Source organism: Lactuca saligna, chromosome 7 (assembly GCF_052625555.1).
Source record: "Lactuca saligna cultivar CGN05327 chromosome 7, ASM5262555v1, whole genome shotgun sequence".
Classification (NCBI taxonomy): Eukaryota; Viridiplantae; Streptophyta; class Magnoliopsida; order Asterales; family Asteraceae; genus Lactuca; species Lactuca saligna.
In genome coordinates, this window is record NC_136423.1 from 183142633 (window position 1) to 183167821 (window position 25189).

Here is a 25189-nt window from a genome sequence, read left to right on the forward strand (position 1 = left end):
GTGTTGCAAGGATCTCAGAGGAGAGTTTGTGGATCAGTTTCATCTTCATTTCAAGCTTCAGATCTGGTATAAGCTCTTGCCTTCCTTGTGATTGAATAGATTCCCTTTGGTTGTAAAGTTAGGGCTTGTATCACCATTTTGATGGGGTTTTGGGTGCATTCAAACCCTTTTTCGAGTTATTTTATAGATCTGAACCTTGTGAGGTCCAGAGAACTAGAAAGTAGAAAGCCATGACTGAGTAACATTGGAGCTTTGAAGATATGAAGCTTTAATGGAGTCATAATGGTATATAAAGCAATATACACCATGCATAAACCCCAAGTTTAGACCTTTACGTGACTTTTGTATGCTAGAAGGCCAGATCTATGAGTTAGAGTTCCAGATTTGACCTCAGGAGACCATATGAGTGATGCGATGGAGACGAATCGCCGAGTCTATGAGTTAGGAACCTTTGGGAAATCTGGAGGGGTCGAAAGGGTCTTTTACCCATCCCAAGGGTTAGAGAATGAGCAAATAGGGCTATAGTTGGAAAGAGTAAAAATGTGTTATTAGTTGAGATGCTCATTTAATGTGTTAGGTGAAGGCTAGTCCGGATTGTCAAGTGTGTATCTATTTCCTACTAGTCGCGAGGTGAGTCTTCTCACTATACTTGTCTTGAGTGGTAACCTACATGTGACCGGAGGGTCTTATGTGCATACTCTGTGTTTAAGATATCATGTTAATTGTATTGAGATATTCTATTATTGCTTGTGATATGTATGCTATGTTTATTTGAGTATTGAGTAGAGGGATTAGAGGATCCAACCTGAGTTATGGGACCGGAGGGTCCCACTGAGACACATTGACCAGAGGGTCTTATTGAGTTACAACCTCGAGTGGCTAATGAGCTGTGTGTGGTATTTTGGGGAACTCACTAAGCATTTATGCTTACCGTGTTATGTATTATGTGTTTCAGGTACTTCCGAGAACCGCGGAAAGGCACCGACATGATTGTACACCTGCATCGAGGAGAAGTGATGACCTCAGATTTAGAATAAATGTTTTGAAAATTTTATGGAATATTGTTATTTGAAAATTTTGGAAAAATGTGATATGTGTTTTACATTAATTCAAAAATGAAAAATTTTGATTTGAAAAATTTACGTTGTTACATAAACATTAAATTCTAGAACTTAGGTTTGAGGGAAAACATGGCATCCAACTCGACAAGAATGGGTTGGATTCTTATGTGGAGCTCGGTAAACTTGGTACGCAACATGCTAGGTATGCAACTTTTGTGTCTGGTTGGCAATGGCTTGCCGAACATTAAGAAATGGTAGGAAGGAGATGGGCTAACATGGCATAATTTTAGGGAGGCGATGCTTTGCAAAGCCGAAACCACGCCTATGAGTCTTAGGCCACAAGGTATGGGGGTGTTTCTGCGCGTAAGGGCTAAGCTGGAGGTGATTAATTTCCACGCATGAACACCGTCTCAATGGGTGTAGATGTGGTGAGGATTGAAACTGGTCACGGGTTCTCGTACCTAATAAAAAAACGTTTATCTCTGTGTCTTTTTTCTATTTCTCTCTTTATCTCTCTTGTTCACTAGTGAATACCACCTTCAAGCAATAATAAATGTGTTGCGAAAATATACGAAGATGATGTGGAATATTTTCACCGGTGAATGAATTGTGAACATATCTCATGGGCAGTAGGATGTAATGTCTTTATGATGTATTTTTTTTCCATAATAAAAGATGTCAACCGATGTCTACTTCGTAGTTCGTACAACAATTAGTTGAAGGGTTTGCTAAAGCTGATCTAAACCGGAAGATTTATCTCTTTAGCCACGTGTCTACTGTGCCCACGTAGAAAAAGCAATGTACACGTGTCACGCGTACAAGTCAACCAAAAGCAAAATAAATGACACAAACAAACGACCATAATGCTATATCTAACAAATCAGATCGGCGATATGGCGACGATGAAAGCAGAGCAAGAGCATCACCCTGAAGATTCAGCCACGATAGAGGCAGAGCAGGTGGAGAAGGAACTAGACACGGGAGAGATTTCGCAGCTGTGCAGAGATCATTGCGGAGGTATTTCGGCTACTGATTGCGTCGGTGACCGGAAAGCAACCGCAGGTTGCCAGGATCTTGAAGACGGGTCCGGCGGGAAGAATGACAAGTGTTCGGAAGTGAAACAACAAGCAGATCATTACAGGTCTACCATGAAGAAGACGAATTAACTACAAGCTAGGGTTGATTTGATTTGATTTGATTTTGGTGAACATATATAATATAATAAAACGTTGGTAATTTTAAATTTTGCCCTAGTTTTCGATCGAGATTCATTAGAATTATCGTACCAAAAGAGTAGAAGCAATAAACAATGAATTCCGTTGGTTGGTTGGTATATACATAAGGCAAATTTAACAAGTTGGATATTCCAAGCAAAACAAACTCAGCAGCGACGGCGGAAGCTGGTAGTTGCAGGCGGCGGCCGGTGTCAGGGTTCCGTATGAGGTGCTTTTATGCAGCAAAACCACTTCCTCTGCAATCCAATTCAATTTTGAATAAGTTGGTTAGCTGATAAGATATTAAAACAATAATCAGTGAAAAAGATGACACGAAGACTTACAGATTGAGGCTGCTTAACGGTGGCAGTAGCATGAGGATCGGAAGTGGTTGGTGGTGACTCCGGTTTGCCACCTGTTTTCTTCTCATCCCTGGCTTTATTGAAAATCACAGTGAAACCCTCTGCTGAAGTAGGATCATTCACATCCCAATCCCCAAACCCTTTTCTTCCTGTTTTGTTAGTTTATCCATTATATATGAGCTGGAATCACATCATCATAAGTATGATTACAAAACCATGATATGTATATGAATGATAATCATAAAAACCTGATATACAAAATAGAAGAAGCTTCAAATAGATAACACCACACCACCCATCCTAATTCACTTCCTTCAATTTGATATTTTCAAGTATGTAGGCACCTAAATTCTACATCTTTTTCTAGGTTTCACGAGGATCTGCTTCATATATACTATAATATAACGATAACGATTAGATTGATACTTCCTAGCAGCAAATTTCTTAAGCAAACATAGAAATGCAGAACAAGTTACTTCCAAATGTGGCTGATAAGAACTTTACATAAAAACAAACACAAGCTTCATTAAGTGTTTGTCCTTTCATCTAATCTACCAACTCATATGGATAAACACCGAAGGCTTCTAGCTCAGTGGTTTCGGTGTTGTCATTCCTCTTTGAGGTCGAGGGTTTAGTTGATCGTCGAACGATCGATTATTATATTTATAACTATTAACATTATAAATATCACATATGTTTAAAATTAATAAGCTAGATGCTATGGTAATATATTGTTTTTATTTAGTGTTATTGTAATGTACGTTTTAATTTTATAAATATTATATATGCTTAAAAATAACAAATTAGATGAAGGTGATTTATAAAACATTTAATAAAGATATAATAAATTGATTAATTTTATAAAATAATAAAATTTTTAAAAACGGTTGATGATTGGAGAGGATTTAAGCAAGGTTGTAAAAATCATTTTACGGTAGCTTAACGGTCGTCGACTGGTATTAGGGGAGTAATAAGAAAATTTGCAATTTGAAAATATTAATATATCTTAAGAAAAACAAGTATTTCAAAATTAGAAAATAAGAAAATTTGCTATTTGAAAATACGAAAATATTAACATTTTGGTATAACATTTAAAATTTTGAAAATTTGAAAATTTTGGAGTAAAAAAAAGGTTGATTTTTTTTAAATATTTTTTGACCTTTTTTTACTTTTTTTTTTTTTTTCAAATTTTTTGACTTTTGTTGACCGATTAATCCTAAATTTCCGATTAATACCTTAATCCTCGATGCTTGGAGAACGTTAAGCGATTAATCGCTGATTAATCCCGATTTCTGCAACCATGGATTTAAGTTAATAATATTTTGTTCGATAAAGATGGTGAAAATATGACGTGACAAATCAAGAAAAACTATATAATAAGTCGTTGGTTGAGGATACCGGAAAAATTACAACAATGCAAACCATCTCCAACAATAGTTAAACAAGTAAAAAATTTGTCTTCACAAATAATCATTCTTCACCAATCTCAAAAACAGGATGTCTTACATGAGAAGATGACTTATCACATTTATCTTTGCAAAGAGAAATCACTCGTTTTTTGTTGCTTGATGCCCCAAGATTATTTGCAGCTAGAATCACTCCATTTCCAACACCACTACATTTCCTCAGATCCTTTAAGCTTCTAACACTTGTCACTGTTGGAGGAGTCTCTGGTGCATACTTTGGCACTTGTGGCCTTGGGTTGACTGAAGTCACTTCATCATAAACAGAAAAGTACTTCTTGATAATACCCGAAACTGAAACTGATACCGATTCAAATGAATAAGCATCCGATCCTTGTTTATGTTCATTTTCCCTTTTCTTTATTCTTGATAAACCGTTATGAACAACTACTTGTGCTTGTGGGGTTGATGGGATTTTCTTGTTTAAAGGGTATGCTTCTGTGTATAAAAACCATGTTCCTTTGGAACCTTGGAACGCATGCTTTAAGGGCATTGATTCAGGCAAGTGATAAAAGTATGACTTCTTCTTGATCTGGTTAGTAACAAGATGAAATTTTTAATAATAAGCATATAACAAGAGGTAACACAAGAGCTTAATTAGCTATATATACCATCAATCCATTGACTTTAATATTTCCTATTCCAGGGTAGCAATCTGAATGTATGCTCTCAAATTTTCCTACATAAATCAAGATCACCATGAACAACTAGAAGATCGGATAATCAATAGCTTAAAGGTAGGGATAACCAGTTAAATTTGTTATTTTCTTAATGATCATCAGCTTCTTCGAATCTTGTTTTTTTTTTATCATAAAATCAGAATCATTCAAAGTAATCGGTTAAATGCACATCCAAACTCCCCTAAAAAATATCTGTCTATCTGACCCCTTTCAACATAGAGCAATCGTTTGATAACGAGGTTAATTTCGCGTATCCAAAACCCTGATTCTTTCTTTTAGTTCATTACATGTATTACAATAGGTAAAATAATCGATGGAGCACGAGGAAAATAAATGAAATTAGTAAATTAGTTAGGAGTGAAACGAAACAGGGACTTCAATTTCGAAGGCACTTGCATCAGAACCCATTCAACCAATTTCAATCTAAGCATAAAAGGGTTGAGGAGGGAGAGATTGGTGTTACTCTTAAATTCCGCGGCTGTAAGATGAGGAGAGACAGATATGGCAATGCGGGTGCCTAAGCTGGTGTCGACGAACACAGGGACTTCAATCTCAATGGCCCTTGAATCAGAACCCATTCAACCAACGCCCCCAACAAGACAACAAGGGTTTTAGGCTTTAGCAGTCTCGACTCTTTGCTTGATAGTCTATGGGGTCTGTTTCTTACTAAATAATTGCACTTTAAATAATTCCACTTTATTAGCCCTAAAAAAATTGTCGTTTTTATGGGTCAATATCAAAAAATAACTCTCAGCTTTGTTTTTTTAAATTACTTATTTTTAATTTTTAATTTTTTTTTTTTTTGTGTGTTTCATTACGGTACTAGAGTTGATGTCATCTATGTGACGTTCCATGAACGATGTTATTGTTGAGTCTCAATCGATGGTACTAAACTGAACCGACCAAATGAACATTGAATCAATTTTATCATATTAGATTTCATAGTGGACATAATATAAGGTGTTATAATACCATTTTATCGGGATGAAATCTACTTAATGGTGTATTGAAACATTAAAGGAAAATGTATTGGTTTATTGAATACAATTAAAAGACGAATAACTTAAAGAGTTAAGAGTTAACTGTAACTATTCATGGCATTAACCCCGTTCTCATTTACAAATTATATTTTTCCATCTACATAAGAGCATACACCATGGTTAAATAAGTCCAAAGTTTACTGCCTATGTCAAATCTATAAAAAGATATTTTTTTAAATCTTCTCAAATGCATAAGTTGTTTTTGAAATATTTTTTACTAATTAAACATTTATCTTCGTCTATTTGAAAATGTTTTGTAAAACGCCTTCCTATAATCTTTTATTTTTAAGAACACATCATAATTTATATAGGTGTTATTTTATCAATCATGTAGTTAAAGATATAAAAAATAAAATGCTATAATTTTAATTTACGTATTTAATAAATTAGATACAACATGAGCTAACACTAAAGTGAGATAATGCAAGTATAAATACGATAATATTGACTTATTGAGACCATGCGCCGATGCTTACAAAAAGATACAACATAGTCGAACACTAATAATATATGTACATACAAATATAATTACAATGATACTAAGTCTATGCTCATCAATACAAAAGATACAACATGGGCTAACACTAATAATATACACATACTATTAATAATATGGACTAATATCAATCATATACATACACTAACAATGCATGTATATTATTAGTGTCAACTTGTTGTATTTTTTGTATGCATTATCCATGGCCACAATATCATTGTATTTATACTTTTATTATCTCATTTTCAAAGACAATAAAGATAATCATTGAATAATATAACAAATACCACAATATATAAATAAGTAGTTGGTGGATAATAACGGATCGATGACATAATAAAAAAATACCCGCTTTATATTATATAAATGAAGAAACGATGATAAATCATAAATATATTTTAAGCATCAAATATATACTCAAATATATAGTATACTTTTTTTTTGTCTCGTCTTTTGTTATATACACTCCTTGATAGGGATCAATTTTTTTTACCGAAAAATCAAGTCGGAACTAGAACCGGTTAACTGAAATGTTGTTTTCAATTTGGTTATCGGTTTGTTGGTCGAATGGGTTGAGACCATGGGCTTAATGTCGCGGGTCGACCCATCGGTGTTTTGGAGTGCTGTCCAAGATACGCGTTATATGGAAAGTTTCCTAATTCTTTGTTTAGGAATTGTATTCCAATATGAATTCTAGATCTATATATGTATGCGTTGATCATGTATAGAGGTAGGTCAATTGTTAGTTTGGTTGATATAATCCTTTAATTGGTATCATAGCCACAACCTCTTGCTCACGATCAATTGATTTTTTGTCAAGCCGGCAAAAGCTTTTCTTCTTATGCAAAATTGTTGCTTTTCCTCCAAGTATTAGTTTGGTTGATATAATCCTTTAATTGGTATCATAGCCACAACCTCTTGCTCACGATCAATTGATTTTTTGTCAAGCCGGCAAAAGCTTTTCTTCTTATGCAAAATTGTTGCTTTTCCTCCAAGTATTTAATACCCCAATTATTTAATAATTACCTCCTGGATCAAGAACACGTTTTGAAAAAAAAATACAATTGATTTCTTGTGGTCCAATTAAAGAAAAAGCATCTGGTCCTATTGGTCGTCGTTTCCAATTTCTTAATTGGAATCATTATTTTATTGCTCATCCGTTGAAGAAGGTGTGTGGTTTGTTGTTGATTATTCATGGCAGGAGATGGAGCCAATCTACCCGTGAAGGAGGCACACTCGATCTCATTTCAATTTCCGCATTTGACACCATTAAACTACACGATATGGAACATGCGTATGAAAGTTTTACTCGGCATTCACGGCGTGTGGGACGTGGTTGATCCGGGTTCAACGGATGCAAAGAGAAACAATATCGTGATGGGATTATTGTTTCAATCAATACCGGAAGATTTAATCTTGCAAATCGGGAATCTCACCACTGCTAAGGAGATGTGGGATGCAATCAAATCTCGGAACATGGGTGCGGATCGAGTGAAGGAAGCACGTTTGCAAACATTGACTTCGGAATTCGAAAGTTTGAAGATGAAAGATACGAGCACTATTGACGATTTCTCTTCAAAACTATCGGGACTTGCGACCGTTTCAGCGACACTTGGTGGAACAATCTCACAAGAGAAGTTGGTGAAGAAATTTCTTATGAGTCTTCCTAGTCGATTCATTCACATCGTAGCAGCACTCGAGCAAGTTTTGGATTTAAAAACCATTACTTTTGAAGATGTAGTTGGGCGGCTGAAAGCTTACGAGGAACGGACTAAAGAAATCGGCAAAGCATCCGATTCCGGTGAAAAGCTACTTTATGCCAAGACCGATAACTCAAATCAAAACGAAGACTCAAGCCGTGGGAGAGGACGTGGTGCATACCGTGGGGGACGAGGCCGAGGACGTGGTCGTGGTCGAGATAACACCCAAAACCACGATCAAAGGGACTCATCAAAGAATCATGATGATCAAAGATGAAAAGGCAAAAATCATGAACAAAGAGACCTTTCAAAAATTCAGTGTTACCGATGTGATAAGTTTGGACACTTTGTTTCACGATGCCCGGAACGTAATAGGAAACATGAAGCAAATCTCAACGATGCCCGAGAGGAGGTCGATCACGAAGAAGGAGCATTTTTTATGATGCAAGAAGAGACAAACTTCCTAAATGAAGACAAATACATTCTACCCAAAGAAGAGGCAAATCAAGAAGTCGACGATATGTGGTACCTCGACAATGGGGCAAGTAATCACATGACCGGGAAGTACTCATATTTTTCGGAGTTGAATAAACGGATAACCGGAAGAGTAAGATTTGGAGATGGCTCGTGTGTTCGAATTGAAGGAAAAGGATCAATTTTGTTCGAAGGAAAAAACGGTGAGCAAAAAGTTATGAAAGATATCTACTATATTCCCTCTCTTCGTAGCAATGTCATAAGTCTTGGCCAAACGACACTATCCGGTTGTGACATTAGAATGCATGGTGATTACTTGACAATGAAAGATCGGAATGGAAGGTTGCTAATGAAGGTTCCACGTAGTGAAAATCGTCTTTATAAAACACGACTTAAAGTTGGAAAACCCCAATGTTTTCATGCAAAGATCGATGACGAGTCTTGGTTATGGCATGCACGACTAGGCCATATCAACTTTGGTGCGGTGAATATGATGCACAAGTTGACTAATGGAGTTCCAATTTTGAAACATCAAGAAGAAGTTTGCGAAATTTGCGTGATAGGCAAACAAAACAAACACACATTCCCGAAGACAACCAATTATAAGTCTAATAATATTCTCGAGATGTTACATGGAGATATTTGAGGGCCTATTGATCCTCCCACGATGGCCGGTAACGTTTATATTTTGTTGCTAATTGACGATTTTTCTAGATACATGTGGTCTTTTTTGTTAAAACACAAAAACGACGCGGTGGATGTAATTAAAAAATTCAAAAAGTCCATCGAACATAGGATCGGGAAGGGTATAAAGACGTTCCACACAGATAAAGGGGGAGAGTTTACTTCAAACGATTTTAATCGTTTTTGGAACGAAGAAGGTGTTGCAAGAATGTTAACGGCTCCGTACTCACCCCAACAAAACGGCATAGTAGAACGACGAAACCGGACGCTAATCGAGATGACACGATGTCTTATGAAAGCAAAAGAAGTTCCAAATCAGTTTTGGGGAGAAGCCGTTCGACATGCAACTTATATTATAAATCGTACCCCTACGAGAGCGTTAGTAGGAGTCACGCCTTACGAAAAACTCTATGGTCAAAAACCGAATCTTAAAGATCTAAAGGTGTTCGGATGCGTTGCGTATGAAAGGATTGTTTCGAAACATCTAAAGAAACTTGACGATAGATCCAGGCCATTGGTTTATTTTGGAACAGAACCGGGTTCGGGAGGTGCTCGTTTATTTAACCCATATGAAAATAAAATTATTATAAGCAACAATGTAACTTATGATGAAAAGTTGTCATGGAAATGGAAAAAGGAAATTGAAAAAGGTACGAGAACAAAAACAGTTGAAAAAGAAAATGATTCTGGAACTTTCAAAATTGCTTGGGCCACTTTGATAAATCAGCCACATAATGGGCCTCACCAGCCCAATACCAATGCCACCCCATCTCCGCAACATTTTAATGAAAGCCCATCAGTAGCGCCGAGCCCAGTAGCCCCGAGCCCAACAGTGGACAGCGCAATCTCGACAGAACCTGATACGGACAGCAGCGATCACGAGTCCGATGGCAATAACGAGTTCGAGAATAACCCGGTACGTCGTTCTAATCGTGTTTCCGTTTTGCCAATTCACCTCAATGATTATGAGCTTAACATGAACGAATTAATGTTATCGTTTGATGAGGAACCAAGTACTTTAAAAGAAGCCATTGTGAAACCCGAATGGCTTAAGGCAATGAAAGACGAGATCGAGTCAATTGAAAGGAATAAAACTTGGAAGTTGGTGTCTCTTCCCAAGAATGTTAAACCCATCGGATTAAAGTGGGTATATAAAATCAAAAGAAATGCGGACGGATCAATTTCTAGGTACAAAGCGCGACTCGTAGCAAAAGGCTATGTACAAGAACACGGGATTGATTTTGATGAAGTTTTCGTACCGGTAGCCCGACTCGAGACGATTCGTTTATTGATCGCTCTTGCGGCCGGGAAGGGATGGAAAATTTATCATTTGGATGTAAAGACAACCTTCTTGCATGGTGAATTAAAAGAAGAAGTGTACGTACAACAACCCGAAGGTTTTGAGAAAAAAGGAGAAGAAGAAAAAGTTTACAAGTTAACGAAAGCTTTATATGGCCTAAGACAAGCACCAAGGGCGTGGAACATTAAACTTGATGGCATCTTATGAGGAATGGGTTTTAAGCGATGTTTGCAAGAAACGGCGGTTTATAAAAAGGCTTCAAAAGGAGAATATATCATTGTGGCAGTGTGCGTAGATGACTTATTCGTAACGGGAACGTGTCATGAAATAACAAGCCAATTCAAAAACATGTTGTTGACTTATTACTTGGGCATTGAGGTTTCTCAAGAAAAGGGTTGTGTCACTATAAAGCAAGAGGGATATGCAATGAAAATTTTAAAAGAAGTCGGGATGGAAGAATGCAATGCCACTCAATGTCCAATGGAACCGGGACTAAAATTATCGAAAGCCGAGAATGAACCAGAAGTTGAAGCCACTAATTACAGAAGGATAGTTGGATGCTTACGCTACCTCCTTCACACTCGTCCAGACTTATCTTACTCGGTCGGGGTAGTAAGTCGTTATATGCAAAGTCCGAGAGAATCTCATGCGCGCGCGATCAAGCAAATTCTTCGTTACCTTCGTGGTACAATTTCGCTTGGAATTAAATATGAAAAGTGTGATGAGTTGAAACTTTTGGGTTATAGTGATAGTAGTCATAATGTAGACATGGATGATGGTCGGAGTACTACTGGTCACATTTTCTTTCTTGGTAAATCCCCTATTACGTGGTGTTCGCAAAAGCAAGAAACCGTTGCTTTATCTTCGTGTGAAGCCGAGTTCATGGCAGCTACTTCAGCAGCATGCCAAGCAATTTGGCTAAGGGAGTTGCTTGCGGAGGTGACCGGATTAGAGAAACAAAAGGTGTTGATTCGTATAGACAACAAGTCGGCAATCGCGTTGTCTAAAAATCCGGTGTTTCACGGGAGGAGCAAACATATTCACACTCGTTTCCACTTCATTCGAGAGCATGTGGAAAACGAGCAAGTTGAAGTTGAACACATGGCGGGAAAAGAACAAGTAGCGGATCCCCTAACAAAAGCCTTAGCGCGAGTAAGGTTCGGTGAAATGAGATCGTTACTCGGTATGTGCGAGTTGCCGTCTCAACCATTCAGGGGGTGATTATTGGTCGAATGGGTTGAGACCATGGGCTTAATGTCGCGGGTCGACCCATCGGTGTTTTGGAGTGCTGTCCAAGATACGCGTTATATGGAAAGTTTTCTAATTCTTTGTTTAGGAATTGTAATCCAATATGAATTCTAGATCTATATATGTATGCGTTGATCATGTATAGAGGTAGGTCAATTGTTAGAGTTTTGTGATACTGAATTTCTCTAATACAATCAAAGTGTTAGTTTGGTTGATATAATCCTTTAATGTTCTCCCAAATACAAATTTTATCTCGGTTTTAGGTCATCGATTATTTCGAGCTTTGGAACCAGAATCAAAAAAACATAACTTATAACAAGTTTATGACCATTATTAGTGTCGTATAACAAGTTTATGATCATTATTAGTGTCGTATAAAATGCATCTATGAAAACATTCAAGAAAAAAAACATTATTTAATTATATTATCACGTTACATGAGGATGTAAAATCTATTTTTGTTATATGTGAGTTACATAATAAATATATAATATCCATATTAGAAAAATATAAAACAATGTAAAAAAGAAATTAAAATGATATAACAATGTTTTTATGTTTGACATGATTATAATCACAAAAAAAATATAATAATAAATAAATAAATAACTGATTTTGGACCAAGCTCAAAAAATTTGGATCCTATTCACACTTTTTACTAACTACGTGGACCAAATTTGCACTTTATTCTAAGATTTAACTCCAAACAAAAAACCCACATCTTCTTCTCTGCTCAAACAAAATCCCCATATCCGTTTTCTGTCACTCTATTTTTCCTCTGAAACTATTTTGATGACAATTCTTCACTTGACTGCAGTCAAAGTGTTTTGCTTGACAGAGAAGAAGCATAAAGATGTTCCAAGCAAACCATTATTGAAGTTTGGAGAATCAAATTCAAGAAGCACAACAAACAGAAAAGGTAATGTCAATTCTAAAAAAGGTCCATCAAGATTGAAATTAAGCTGCAATTTTCTTTCTTTACCATGAAGATTGTATCTACTTATTGCACACTTAATGATTTGTACGTAATTCGTTTACCTATCTGTCTGTCTACTCACACCTGTTGCTGTCTATGAATAGGTTCTTTTCAACAAGAACGCAAACCCAAGAAGGTGAGTCTGGAAATCTCACCTCATAGAGCTGGTAAGACTTTAATCTTTGTTGATAAACCGTGGGGCAATTTCTTATCTGAAATAGGGCCTGGGTAGCATAAATACGAATTTCTAACACTCGAGTGTTTTGTTTGCTTCGATTCGATGGTTCCTAAATTATTCTATTATCATCATACAGTGTCTGCAGTGAGGTTAATGCGGATAGAGTTTGGTGGTGCTTTTGCTGATCTTTTAAACGAGAAAGGGAAGGGTTCAGGTGATAACGAGATGGGATATGTTGAAAGAACACTTGGGTTTTGCACTCGGGATTTGGATGATAGAGATCTCAGATTGGTCCTTCTCTTACCCAATCAATTAATTTGATTTTCCCTCCATTAAATCTTATCTTTTTGATATGGCCAATTATAGGTAACAGACATTGTTGGAGGTACAATTCGTTGGAGAAAATATCTTGATTATTTAATTTTGTCCTTGTGCCATGATCCAAACTCGTTTAGTCATATGGAGCCTCTGCTATTACAGGTACATTTTTTAAAAGGATGTTTTTGAACAGCTTCACTTACTAAATCCAATTGCTTTCTATAGATTCTTCGGATTGGATTCTATGAGATTGTAAAGCTAGATGTCCCTTCATATGCAGTTGTAGATGAGGTACTACTAAATAGTAAATATAATGGTTTTTAAAAACAAAGTGAATATACGTTGTTATTTATTGGAATTTGGCCAAAATTAAATGTGAAATTGCAGAATGTGCAGCTTGCAAAAATTGCCCTTAGACCGGGTGCTGGTAACATGGTGAATGGGATTCTAAGGAAGCTTGTTGCACTTAAGGTTTAATCCTTCTCTTATATCACTCAAATTTTCAAATTCAAAAGTACTAATAAACAAGGATTTGTTATTTGCTAATCATTGTTTATTACAGTGCAATGTGAATTTGGAGTTTAAATTAGGTTTCACTGTATGCAGGAAAGTAACTCTCTTCCTTCACCTCAACTAGAGGGTGATGATCGAGCACAAGCACGTGCTCTTGCTACTATTTATTCTCATCCAGTTGTAAGTTCTAATTTCCTGATAAAGTGGCTGTATATATAAGGTCTGTGTCTGAATGAAACTAAATGACCATTTTACCCTTACATTTCCAAAAGTATTCATCCGTTTTTAATGCTAGAGGAGTTGGAAGGAAAAAATAACAATGGCAAATAGTGTCACATTAAGGCAGGTTTATGTCCATATGAAGTCAAGAGAAAACAGCCATGTATAGTTATGAAGTGCTTAACCATTAAGTAAAGATAGTATCTGCTAAAAACTTTTAAGTGGTCATCTCATTCTCATGTGTAGTGGATGGTGAGGCGCTGGACAAAAGACATGGGACGTGAAGAAGCTATTAAGCTTATGAAGTGGAACAACAGCAGCCCCAGTTTTAGTTTAAGGTTTTAATGCCTCTCTCTCTCTTTTTTTTTTTTCATAAAAGATAAATGTTACAAATGTTATCATCATCTCCTACAAATTTATTATGGCAGGGCTAATAGAGGAAAAGGTTTTACACGATCAGATCTTGTGTCACGACTTGAAACTTTGAAGGTGCACTTCTGTCTTCCCCATTTTGTTAGAATTTGATTTTTTTTTTAATTAAAAAAAAAAAAAGTAATTTGGTACCAACTTTAGTTTTGTTAAACTTTTAGGTGCCCTATGAGCTCTCTCCTCACCTGGATGATTTTGTTCGTATCACCACGGGGATGCAGGTATATCTCAATTGTCAACACTGCCTAAACGACAGACGAAATGACCATTTTACCCTTACATTCCAAAAATAAACCTCACAATACTATAGTCATCAATTTTAACGTGAGAGGAAAAGCATTAAGGGTTAGTGTCTGAATACATTAAGCCAGGTTTTTTGGTTTTAACCCATAAAGTCATTTCCTCCATATTAAAGTCGAAAAGAAACAGCCATGTACACTTGTCCAGATTAAGTGCTTAATCCATTAACACAAAAAGAAACAAGCCCCTCCTAGTTATCTGAATCTGGTGCATTTGATGATATTTACAGAGTGTGCTACAAGATGGACTACTGAAGGAAGGATTATGTTCTGTCCAAGATGAAAGTGCAGGTTGTGTTTTTCATTCAAGATTTCATCTAGTAACCCATATATATTCATGGCTAATGATGATACACTTGGGTTGAGGGGCAGGTTTGGTAATTTCCATTGTTGATCCACAACCTGGAGAGACCATAATCGACTGTTGTGCTGCTCCGGGAGGGAAAACACTCTTCATGGCTGCCCGTTTAAATGGCCAAGGTACTTTTCCTTCTACAACCAAACCAATATATATATATATATATATATATATATATATATATATATATATATATATATATATATATATATATATATTGTTATAGATGATACATATATAACATATCTATTTTATTTTTATGGGGTCTAGGAATGGTAACTGCAATTGACATAAATAAAGGGCGGTTGAGGATCCTCAAAGAGACAGCTAAATTGCAACAACTTGATGATGTCATCACTACTGTGCATGCCGATCTTCGTACATTTCCTGTGAGCAAATTTCACTGTTTGTTTTTCTATAATTTCCAGTTTCTTTACGCTTTCTACCAAATTTGAGGAATCTACTTTATCTTTTACCTGTAATAGTAACTGTAATTACTGACTTTTTATGTTGTTTACCCATGATACCACCATACTTATATCTTTTTACCCATAATAGCAACGCACTTTTCATTTTGTTGCCAATATGGTTAGTGTACCTGTTTGACATTGCTATTATTAGTATCAGTAAAGAAATATAGTATTATGGAATTATATATTGCTATTTGCTATTATTATTGGTAAAAGTCGCAAGTATGTTGCTATTATTATGAGTAAAGAAATGCAAGTACATTGCCAATAGTGATAGAAAGAGTAAAGTGCCTTGCTATTTCCTGCCGTTTACCCTTGCCAATAGTGATAAAAAGAGTAAAGTGCGTTGCTATTTCCTGCCGTTTACCCTTGTTACTTTATCTGTTTCAGATCCAAATTATTGATTTTTTTTTTGTTTGTTTGTTTAAGGAGAATAATCATGTGAAGTATGATAAAGTGTTGTTGGATGCCCCTTGTTCTGGACTTGGTGTTCTTTCCAAGGTATATTTATGCTTTTGATTTCTCTTCCTGCATCATAATAATATTACTATTATTATATAAATTGCAGAGAGCAGACTTACGGTGGAATAGAAAGTCTGAAGATATGGAACAACTTAAAAGTTTGCAAGATGAACTTCTTGATGCGGCTTCCATGTGAGGCCACATACCCCATATTTTATTACAAATATCATTGCTATATTTTGCTGATAACGACTCAATTTGGGTTATATTTTATATATAAATGGTCAAACGGGTACATTGTGAAGAAATTAACATATGAATTATCGAGTAATTACAACCAAAAAAATTGGATGATGATTTTAATTAAGAGTAGTAGATTACTTTTTTGGTCACCGAGTATAGCCGGTTTTAATGCCAAATGGTTTTCTCTTACAATTTTGGTGCTTATCTGAGGTTCCTGTAATTTTTTTGGGTCCCTGTTCCAGGTAAATGATTATATTTTTTGGGCCTAAAATGCAAAAATCGCATATAATCCGGGACCTAAAAATAGTCATTTTACTTGGTACAGGGACCAAGAACGTTACATGAACCTCAAATAAGGATCAAAATTCTAAAAATCAACCATACTCAGGCACCAAAAATGTTATCTAATCTTATTTTAGTAATTAATTTTGAGTAAAATTACATTTTGATGCCTGAATATAGCTGGTTTTTGCAATTTTGGTCCATGTTCCAAGTAAAATGACTATTTTTGGTCCTTGAGTATAGCTGATTTCTGCAATTTTGGTCCCAAAAATGTAGACTTTGAACTTGGAAAAGGGACCAAGAACCCGTTAAAACATGGACCAAAATTGCAAGAGAAAACTTCTTGGGACCAAAACTGCAAGAGAAACAGCTATACTAGGGATTAAACATGCAATTCTCATAATAGTTTTTGTAATGATATTAATTAATTGTTTGTGGAATTCAAAAGATTTTTGTGTATTTTGAACCTGATGACTGTGCAGGTTGGTAAAACCTGGTGGAGTGCTAGTATACAGCAGCTGTTCAATTGACCCTGAAGAGAATGAACACAGGGTGGCTGCATTTCTTCTCAGGCATCAGGTAGGCTACTATCCTTCATTTTTCATTTTTGGTCCTTCTATAATTAATGTGTCTTGATGTGGCAGGAATACAGCATAGAGTCTTCAGAGAGATACATATCGCCTGAATTTTTGAGTGAAGAGGGTTACTATTTCTCTACCCCTGTCAAGCACTCTCTTGATGGAGCCTTTGCAGCACGCCTCCTTCGTTGTTCTTGATTTACCATGCTTCTTCTGTTTTGTAAATCATCTGAAATAACACCAGTAAGCTCATTGGATTAAGCAAGCTTTGATTTGGTGTTTTCTTAAAAAAAAAAAAAAAAAAAAAAAAGTTCATCGTGTTCATGCAACTTTTACTTTTTTGTTTTTTGACAGGAGATGATCTTTAACCACAGAAACCATGCAGAATATTTGACTTTGCAGATTTAGTAGAGTTGATGTTCCGAGACATGCAGATGGCTACAGGATAACTCGAATGATGGTTGTGAAATGAAGAGGCTCAGCAGATAATAAAAGCAATGTAGCATGCACATCATCAACCTACTAGTTAGTATACTTATATGACTTATCCATGTATGTGGTTATACCATATCAAAAGCAACACATTTTAGGTGTAGTGTAAATTAGTTCATGTTCGGAAAAACACAGTTTGTGCCACTAGAGATATACAGTCTCACATCAGCTCCAAAACATTAATAGCTTGTTTATCGGACCCTTCTCCTCCTTAATTATTACTTGTAATCTAATCTGTTAACTGTTATATATAATGGATAATAACTCGCTAACCTATTCAAGGGGTGGCTGAGATTTTTTAATTTCTACATCTCCTTCTCTTTTTAACCCTATTTTATTTGTGGGAGATATCGTGGACAGGGATGGGTGGTGGGTAGAAAGTAGGACCAAAATACTTGGTGGATTTTCGGTATTCACTTGAAATGTTGAGGGTCCACCTAAATGGAAAAATGATGTCTGGCTTTTATACTTTAATATAGTCTTCCTTTCGTTGCTGCTATTATCATGGAGATGTTTTGTTCTGCAATGTTTGTAACCAAGATATTTGTTAGGTTTCATTTGCGTGTTATTGTCCTTGTTTTTACCAGAAACAATGTATGCTTTGACCAAAAAATCTGTCATATTTGCTTGAATTTGTTTTCCAATTTTCTGTTTATCATGTTTTCTTGGATTGCTTTTGTGATTCGTTGTAATTGAATGTGTGGAAGTTCGAACATGTAGATGACATATTTGTGGCAAGTGTTTGTGATGGTAGTGGAAACAACAATGGGGTTATGGCGGTTGTGATGGTGGTAACCGGATAATAGTGGTGGCAGCAACAATGGTGTGATGGTTGTGATTGCAGGATGCTGGTGCTGGTAGCAGTAGTGATGTGGTTGTAATGGTGGTGGCTGTAGGTTTTAATTCAAAATGTGTTCAAATTTAGGGGTGAGCAAACTTGAACCCATAAACTAAAAAACCAACAAAAATAGATGAAACCAAAACCAATCATATTTCAAAAATCAAAAAATCGGTTTCAGTTTCGGTTTTGGGTTCAGAAACCGACCCACTAAAATCAAATTGATCTAAACCCAGAAAATAACCCATAATATATATTTCTGATTAATTAATATTTAATATATACTTAAAAAAAAAAGAAAAAAAAAACTAAAATGTGGAACCTAACCCAGTAGGTAAGGATTGAAGATTGGTGTTTTGATGATCTTTTTATATTTTGGTTGTAATCGATTGTTTTTGTTTTACGTGTTTTTATATTTTGATTGTAAACTTCTAAACTTATGTCATTATAATATTTCCTGGAATTATTTAGTTGATTTTGGTGTTTTGATTGGTTTTAAATGGCTAGAACAGTGGACAAAAATATGATTTACTTTGTTTACATCGGTTGGAAAATGGTTTAAAACCCAAATCTCATAAAAACGTATGAGTTGGATCCTAGAAACAGAATCCAATGGGTTCTAAAAACTGAAAGTCAAAATTTACGGGTTTGGTTCGGTTTTTCACCAAAACTTACCCAAACTAATTAATGTTCACCATTATTCAAAAGAAACATGTTTTTGCTTAACTACATGTTAGTAATTTTAGTCGAAATGTGTTCAAAAGACACATGATTTTAATCCAAATGTGTTCAAAATAGTCATGGTGGTGATGTGGTGGTTGCGATGGTGGTGGGTGGATGTTATGGTTATGATTATGGTATTGGTGCAGATGCTAATTGTAATTAGTAGTAGTGATTAGTAGTTTTAATTAGTAAATAATAAGCCAATAAAAAAAATGATAAACATAAAGGCAAATTGGTCGTATTTAAAAAAATTACAACCAAGGTATTAATCTTGTTAGGCGTAAGGGTGTTACCAAAAACCATAAACAAAGACCATCCATGACAAAAAAGCAAAAAAATAAGACCAAAAATGTTATTACCAATCACAAAAATATATTTTACTCTAAAAATAATAAAAATATAATGCATATCCTTTCGCAAAGAGTACTACAACTCCAGTAAAAGAAAACTAAAAATTTTGTACTAGGAGGGGTTTCCCGTTTTTGGTTCTACATGGACTTGGCGAGTCAGTATGACGACTCGACGAGTCAGATAGAGTTTTCTTGATAATTGGACACACACAGACTCGACGAGTTACCTGGAAACTCAGCGAGTCAACTGGAGGTTTTCACGACTTCTCGAATTCTGGAAGGACTCGACGAGTCAGTGAACTGCACTCGATGAGTCGGGTCAACATAGACTATTGATCTTGACCGTTGACTTTGACTTTGACCAGTTGACTTCGAGGGGTATTTTAGTAAATTGTAAATTTATGGAAATGATCTTATGGTAAATATAGGTGGTGGAGTCTGTGGCTGTGGTTCGAGAGTTTGAACTTATCACTTCAGTTCGACAGTTGTGAGGCAAGTTTTCCTCACTATACTCAAGGGTCGAAGGCACCTAGGCCGACCCTTTGGATTGTTATCCTGATATGTTATACTGATATGATATGTTAGATCGATATCTTGGTAGATAGGATGGTATATGCTATAATGATCTGTCAGATCAGTATCTTGGTAGATAGGACGTTATTATGTTGCTATAATCCGTTAGATCGGTTTATCTGTCTATAGATTGTTATGTGATTAGTTGTTATATGTGCATATGTTTGATTAGTGGTTGAGGCATGTCTGCTTTGTGCGAAATCCAATAGACTTGGTAATTCCAACCAGATGGTTGTGGGTCGTGAGTATTCCATCCCGATGATGATTGGACCCATAGTATATTGGCATTCTAACCGGATGGTTGAAGGCCTGCGGTATTCCAACCCGATTGTTGACTGGACCCATAATATGTTGTTCTTGATCTCACAAATGGATGGTGCCAAATGATGCGACCTTGTCTTGGCTCGATCGGTGTCGTTCACCTGGATTCTCGGCTACCTCTGCAAGATCACAAAGAAAGAAGGCTGTCAGCCGCTTTCCGGGAGGAGTTCCCGGAAGAACGCTCCGACAATCAAGTTAGAGAGTGTTTAGGTTCTTTGGGTGTGCACTCTTAGAAGGTCTAGAGAACTTACCTCGTAGGTCTGAGAGCATATCCTTTTATATCTAGCGCCCTTTCCTGGTCCGTACCAGACAATATCACTTTTTGGGGAGACAAGATCAGGGGCGCTGATTGGAGGGTCATGCGCCTTCAACTGTTAGGGCGCTCTCATTGGCTATAATGGTAATGGCCTGATCCTTCTGATTGTCCCTCGACCGTATCTTTTGTCTTGGAGCCGGGAGCATCCCTTGGCGGGCGCGAGCCTTCCGCCTGTGTGTTCCGCTCCCAGGAGCGCCAGCGGACGCTAAGCCTGGTTGGCGTGCCCGGCTCCTGGTCTAGACGTGATTCTGTCGTGCTGCCCTAGGCACGTCATCAGCCATGGGCTACCCCACATGGACTTTACCTAGGACTGCCATGGGCTACCCCACATGGTCTTACATTCAATGCCATGGGCTACCCCACATGGTCTTTACCTAGGACTGCCATGAGCTACCCCACATGGTCTTACATCCAATAGCACAGGCTCCCTCCCGGGGTCTTCATGCAAAACATACGATCACATTACATATCAAACACAAAGCGATTGCACATATATCATAAACACATAATGGGTCGGCCTTGGTGCCGTAGACCCATGCGTATGGTGAGAAGACTCAATATTGCACTCTTAATGACCCGCAACCTCCCAAACTGGATAATAACAATAATAATATCATCAATGATTGGTCCATAAATTATCCTAAGGGAGGCCCAACCTTTAAACCCTATCCCAAAGGCCCAATCACCCTTGCATTGCAAATAGGCCCAATATCTAAGTCCAATATCCTTAATGGGCCCCCTTGGCCCAAAAAGGCCCACCCAATAAGTCCATGGTCCAACTGATAAAAGGCCTTTAACTCACAGAATCTAATCAGGCCCAATAACCCAAAAGAAGCCCAAAACAAGAACGACCCAAACTATCCCGCGTACGCCCAATGTACGCTTCAGGTACGTGCAACGTATCGAGTTTTCAAAGGTTACGCATAGTGTACTCAGAGTACGCCCGACGTAAGTCTCAGTTAAGCACTTTCCTTATTAAGTGCTTATTATTCCATTCTTTTACATCTAGAATCTAGATCTGAGTCCATTAACACCTCCTAGGGCATAAAGTTGCTAACTTTATGCCTTTGCATGACCATTAAACCTCCAAAGTCATCATTAAGACCTTCCCCAAGTCTATAATTCATGCACAAGGTTAAGACCTCCACCAAGCTCCCATTTTTATGCTCTTAAATGGCTTAAGGACCTTAGATTTGACCTTATTATCGAATGGGGACGATCTAGCCAACAAATGAGGCCCAAAATCCATCAAAAGGACCAATTACAAAAACCCTAGCTAGATCTAAAGAGCAAAGAGGAAAGGTGCAAGCTTTTTACCTCTAGGAGCTCTAAAAGATGATTATGATGCAAGATCTTGAAGCTCCCTCTTGATCCAAGCTTGCTTGACCAACTCTTCTCTTTGAAATGAACACTAAAGATCACAAAAGCACACTTTTAGAGCTCACAAATGATTTCTCAAGGCTTCCAGCAGTGAAATGACATTCAAGGGCAGTGGAGGCTCTCCAGGGTTTAGTCCCACGGGCTTAAAGTTGTTTATATAGGCCTCAAGTCCGAAATTAGGGTTTTCTGGTCCCTGGCGCGTACGCCCCGTGTAACCCATAGTACGCCCAGCGTACCTCCAAACATCTGTGACCATAAAAGGTCCTAGTACGTTAAGCATACTCCTAAGTACGCCTAGCATACTAAGGGACTAATAATGCAACAACTCTAATTTAAACGGGGTTCATGTCATACCTTTTATTTCTGGATGTTACACGAGTAGTGAGAGTTGACGATTCCTAGGGGAGTCTAGGATATGTTAGTCGTATGGCATGGGTTTAGCTTATGGTTTTAGTGTAGTGACTTAGAGGAATCAGGACTGACCTTGAGGAAGGTACATGTAGGTGTGAAAGGTAGTATTGGGTCTGTACTACTAGAAGCATATGACACGTACCTGAGACAGGTGCAAATTTGGAAACTCTAATTGGGCCTATAAAGAGGAGTGCCCTTGAGTACTTTACTGATTATTTTATGTTGTGTTTTAGAGTAGAGGATGGTAATGATCACTCGAGGAGGCTCTAGCTTTGGTTCTAGATCAGGTTCTGGCATAGGAACATAATCAATTAATGAGCGTCTGCGCAAGTTCATTTCGGATGAGGTTACTCGCGGTATCATGGATGATACATATGTGTTGTTTGGTACTATCAATGAGGGGATTATGGAGCTCACGGATGAGAGGCTCAAGAATTTTCGAGCCGAGATTTCTACAGGTCATATTGGATCTCGAGCACCCTTATTCTGGGAGTTCAAGGCCTGAGGAGCTCCTAGGTTCTTTGGAGAATGCTCAACGGACGAGCTTTTTCCCTAAGGGGGTAAAGGTGAGATTTGCATCTTGCCTCTTGGGGGAAAGAGCATAAGACTGGTGGGAGGAGGTTGCAACAGTTGGGATAACGACAATGGTAATGATGACCTGGGAGGACTTTGTTTAGAGATTCCAGAGGGAGTTTTCACCAGATATCGAGGTGAAATAGCTGGCGAGGGAGTTCCAAGACCTTCGCCAAACTGCTGAGACTGTAGTGAACATCACTTCCAAGTTCCGAGAGAGGGATCTTTTGGTTCCACAGTATGCTACGAATAAGGAGATAGAGAAGACAAGGTATCATGAAATGTTGAGAGATGACATCAGGGAGTTTTTGAGCATTTCAGGGTGCAAGACCATGAATGATATGATTGAGAGGGCCCGTGAGTAGGAGATTGAGCTAGAGCTTCGTTCGAAGCGTAAGTGTACCATCCAAATTTTCAAGTAGCTTCACATTCATCCCCCAGATTTGAATTATGTCACGTTTGGCTTTTGGGTTTGAAGGAAGTGGCAAGAAAGGACCAAACATGAAAAGTTGGCAACCGGGTGAGTAAACCCAACGTAGAAGTTTAAATGATCGCGGGTGTAGGAGGAGTACGCCCAACATACGAAAAGTACGCCCAGCGTACTCCCAGAGACCCTAAACCCTAATTTTGGGGCTAACCACTATATAAAGAACATTTTGACAACGATTTTAAATGGTTTTTAAAATAAGAAAGGAGGATGCAAAATATACGATCAACCGGAGCCAGTAAGTAGACCCCAAAATACCATGCAGTTATTTGATTATGTTATATGTTAGAACAACATGCTAGTGATAAGATATGGATCCTCAGGAACCGTATGATAGAATTTCCTAATATTTGATGCCTTATATTATGTAGAGTACCTCATTGATTGTTGTATAACTCTTTTGCATGTGAATTAACTATTAGGTGAATACTCCAAGTCACATGCTACATGGGTTAACTGGTCTTATGGTAAGGGATTTGGTTCTATTGCGCTGCTCTCGTATGAATCCAACCGTTGTGGGATTAAATCTTTTAGCCTAAGATTGTTAAGCCATGTGGTATGTGATTGTATTCATACAATAGTTAACTGGCACCAATGGAGGGTCGTGTGGCAGTTGGTGGATGGGTGGGTTGTGTGAGGTTGGTAGGCAAGTTATGAGATATTTAGCATTCCTCTAGGAGTGAGGATTGAGCGCTCACTACGTTTATGTATATTGTTAGGGTGTTGTGGTGATACTTGAGACAAATATGGGTGGTGTGGAAGATAGTATGGGCCCGTACTACTGAAAGCACAGGACCCATACGTGTAGCAAGGAAGTCACAACCCCTAAGGTTTAGTTGGAAGTTGGTCCCCTGTTATTGTATGGATTGTCAGAGACGTCTTGAGATCGGATCCGGGTTAGGATTGGAAGCTGGCAGCCAGGATAGGCCAGTATTATTAGAGGATCAATTCAGTAAGATCATCCAGGAGGAGGTGATCAAGATTGTACGGGGATAGTTTCCGGAGATGTTCGGGTCTATTAATACCTCTAGGGTTAAGTATTTCTATGAGCCTATGCATCCCTTGCTGAGAAAGTTGTCGCAACAGCTGTAACGACGGTAGGGGGAGGAGTCGGTCGAGCTTTCCAGTGTTGGGACTTGTTTCTGGGATATATTCTGATTACCAGAGGACTACAGTTACTTGAGATCAGGGATATATTATGTACTCGTTGAATTCTGCAGGTTGAGCGGGAGAGGCTGGCAGATGAGTTCTAGATTTGTGGCTCGGGGGTTTTGCTCGAGGCCGGAATGTGAGTTATGGGGACTCCGGATAGGAGTGGCGATTATGTTCAGCTGGGGTTTTGCAGCTGGAAGTGGAATGGTTAACTGATGGATTGGCTGCCTTTTGAAGGGCAAGGATTGTGCCCTTTTAGTTTTTCAAGCTCGAAGGAGTGAATAGGCTTGTGACCCCAGGATCAGGTTGTATTCCAGCTCGGGGTCAGTGGTTGCATGGATTGGCGATATTATTTTAGCATCGGTGAGCACAGGTGGGGTTGATGTGGCATAAGTATTTTGTGAGGTTCAGTTTGCCTTGGATCTCTTGTATCGGGCGGTAAGGATTGATTGTGCGACCTATTGCACTTTTGGGATTGTAGACTATGTCTAGGAAGTAGTTTGTAGCCCGATTTAAGGCAGAGGTT

At 37.6% G+C, this 25189-nt stretch overlaps 2 protein-coding genes across 6 annotated transcripts; one reads left to right on the plus strand and one right to left on the minus strand.

Annotated features, from left to right (window-relative positions):
• Positions 1 to 2625: 2625 nt before the first annotated feature.
• LOC145006125 (ubiquitin-protein ligase) lies at positions 2626 to 5427 on the minus strand. 5 transcript variants are annotated; one of them, XM_078965214.1, is made up of 5 exons: positions 5244 to 5427; positions 4712 to 4779; positions 4144 to 4632; positions 3873 to 3929; positions 2626 to 2786 (listed from the first exon to the last, which is right to left on the minus strand). In XM_078965214.1, exons 1-4 carry the CDS (start codon positions 5356 to 5358, stop codon positions 3906 to 3908), a joined length of 696 nt encoding a protein of 231 aa, XP_078821340.1. In that variant the 5' UTR covers positions 5359 to 5427; the 3' UTR covers positions 2626 to 2786; positions 3873 to 3905. The 5 variants fall into 5 exon arrangements, with proteins under 5 accessions (XP_078821340.1, XP_078821339.1, XP_078821338.1 ...); XM_078965213.1 differs by having other exon boundaries at positions 2626 to 2817; XM_078965212.1 differs by lacking the exon at positions 3873 to 3929.
• A 7007-nt stretch (positions 5428 to 12434) lies between these two features.
• LOC145005985 (NOL1/NOP2/sun family protein / antitermination NusB domain-containing protein) lies at positions 12435 to 17841 on the plus strand. The gene is made up of 18 exons (XM_078965082.1): positions 12435 to 12641; positions 12803 to 12865; positions 13013 to 13167; positions 13243 to 13356; positions 13420 to 13485; positions 13582 to 13665; positions 13801 to 13887; positions 14173 to 14264; positions 14355 to 14415; positions 14517 to 14576; positions 14885 to 14945; positions 15027 to 15134; positions 15283 to 15401; positions 15912 to 15983; positions 16051 to 16136; positions 16952 to 17048; positions 17114 to 17290; positions 17402 to 17841. Exons 1-17 carry the CDS (start codon positions 12515 to 12517, stop codon positions 17243 to 17245), a joined length of 1584 nt encoding a protein of 527 aa, XP_078821208.1. The 5' UTR covers positions 12435 to 12514; the 3' UTR covers positions 17246 to 17290; positions 17402 to 17841.
• The last annotated feature ends 7348 nt before the right edge of the window (positions 17842 to 25189 follow it).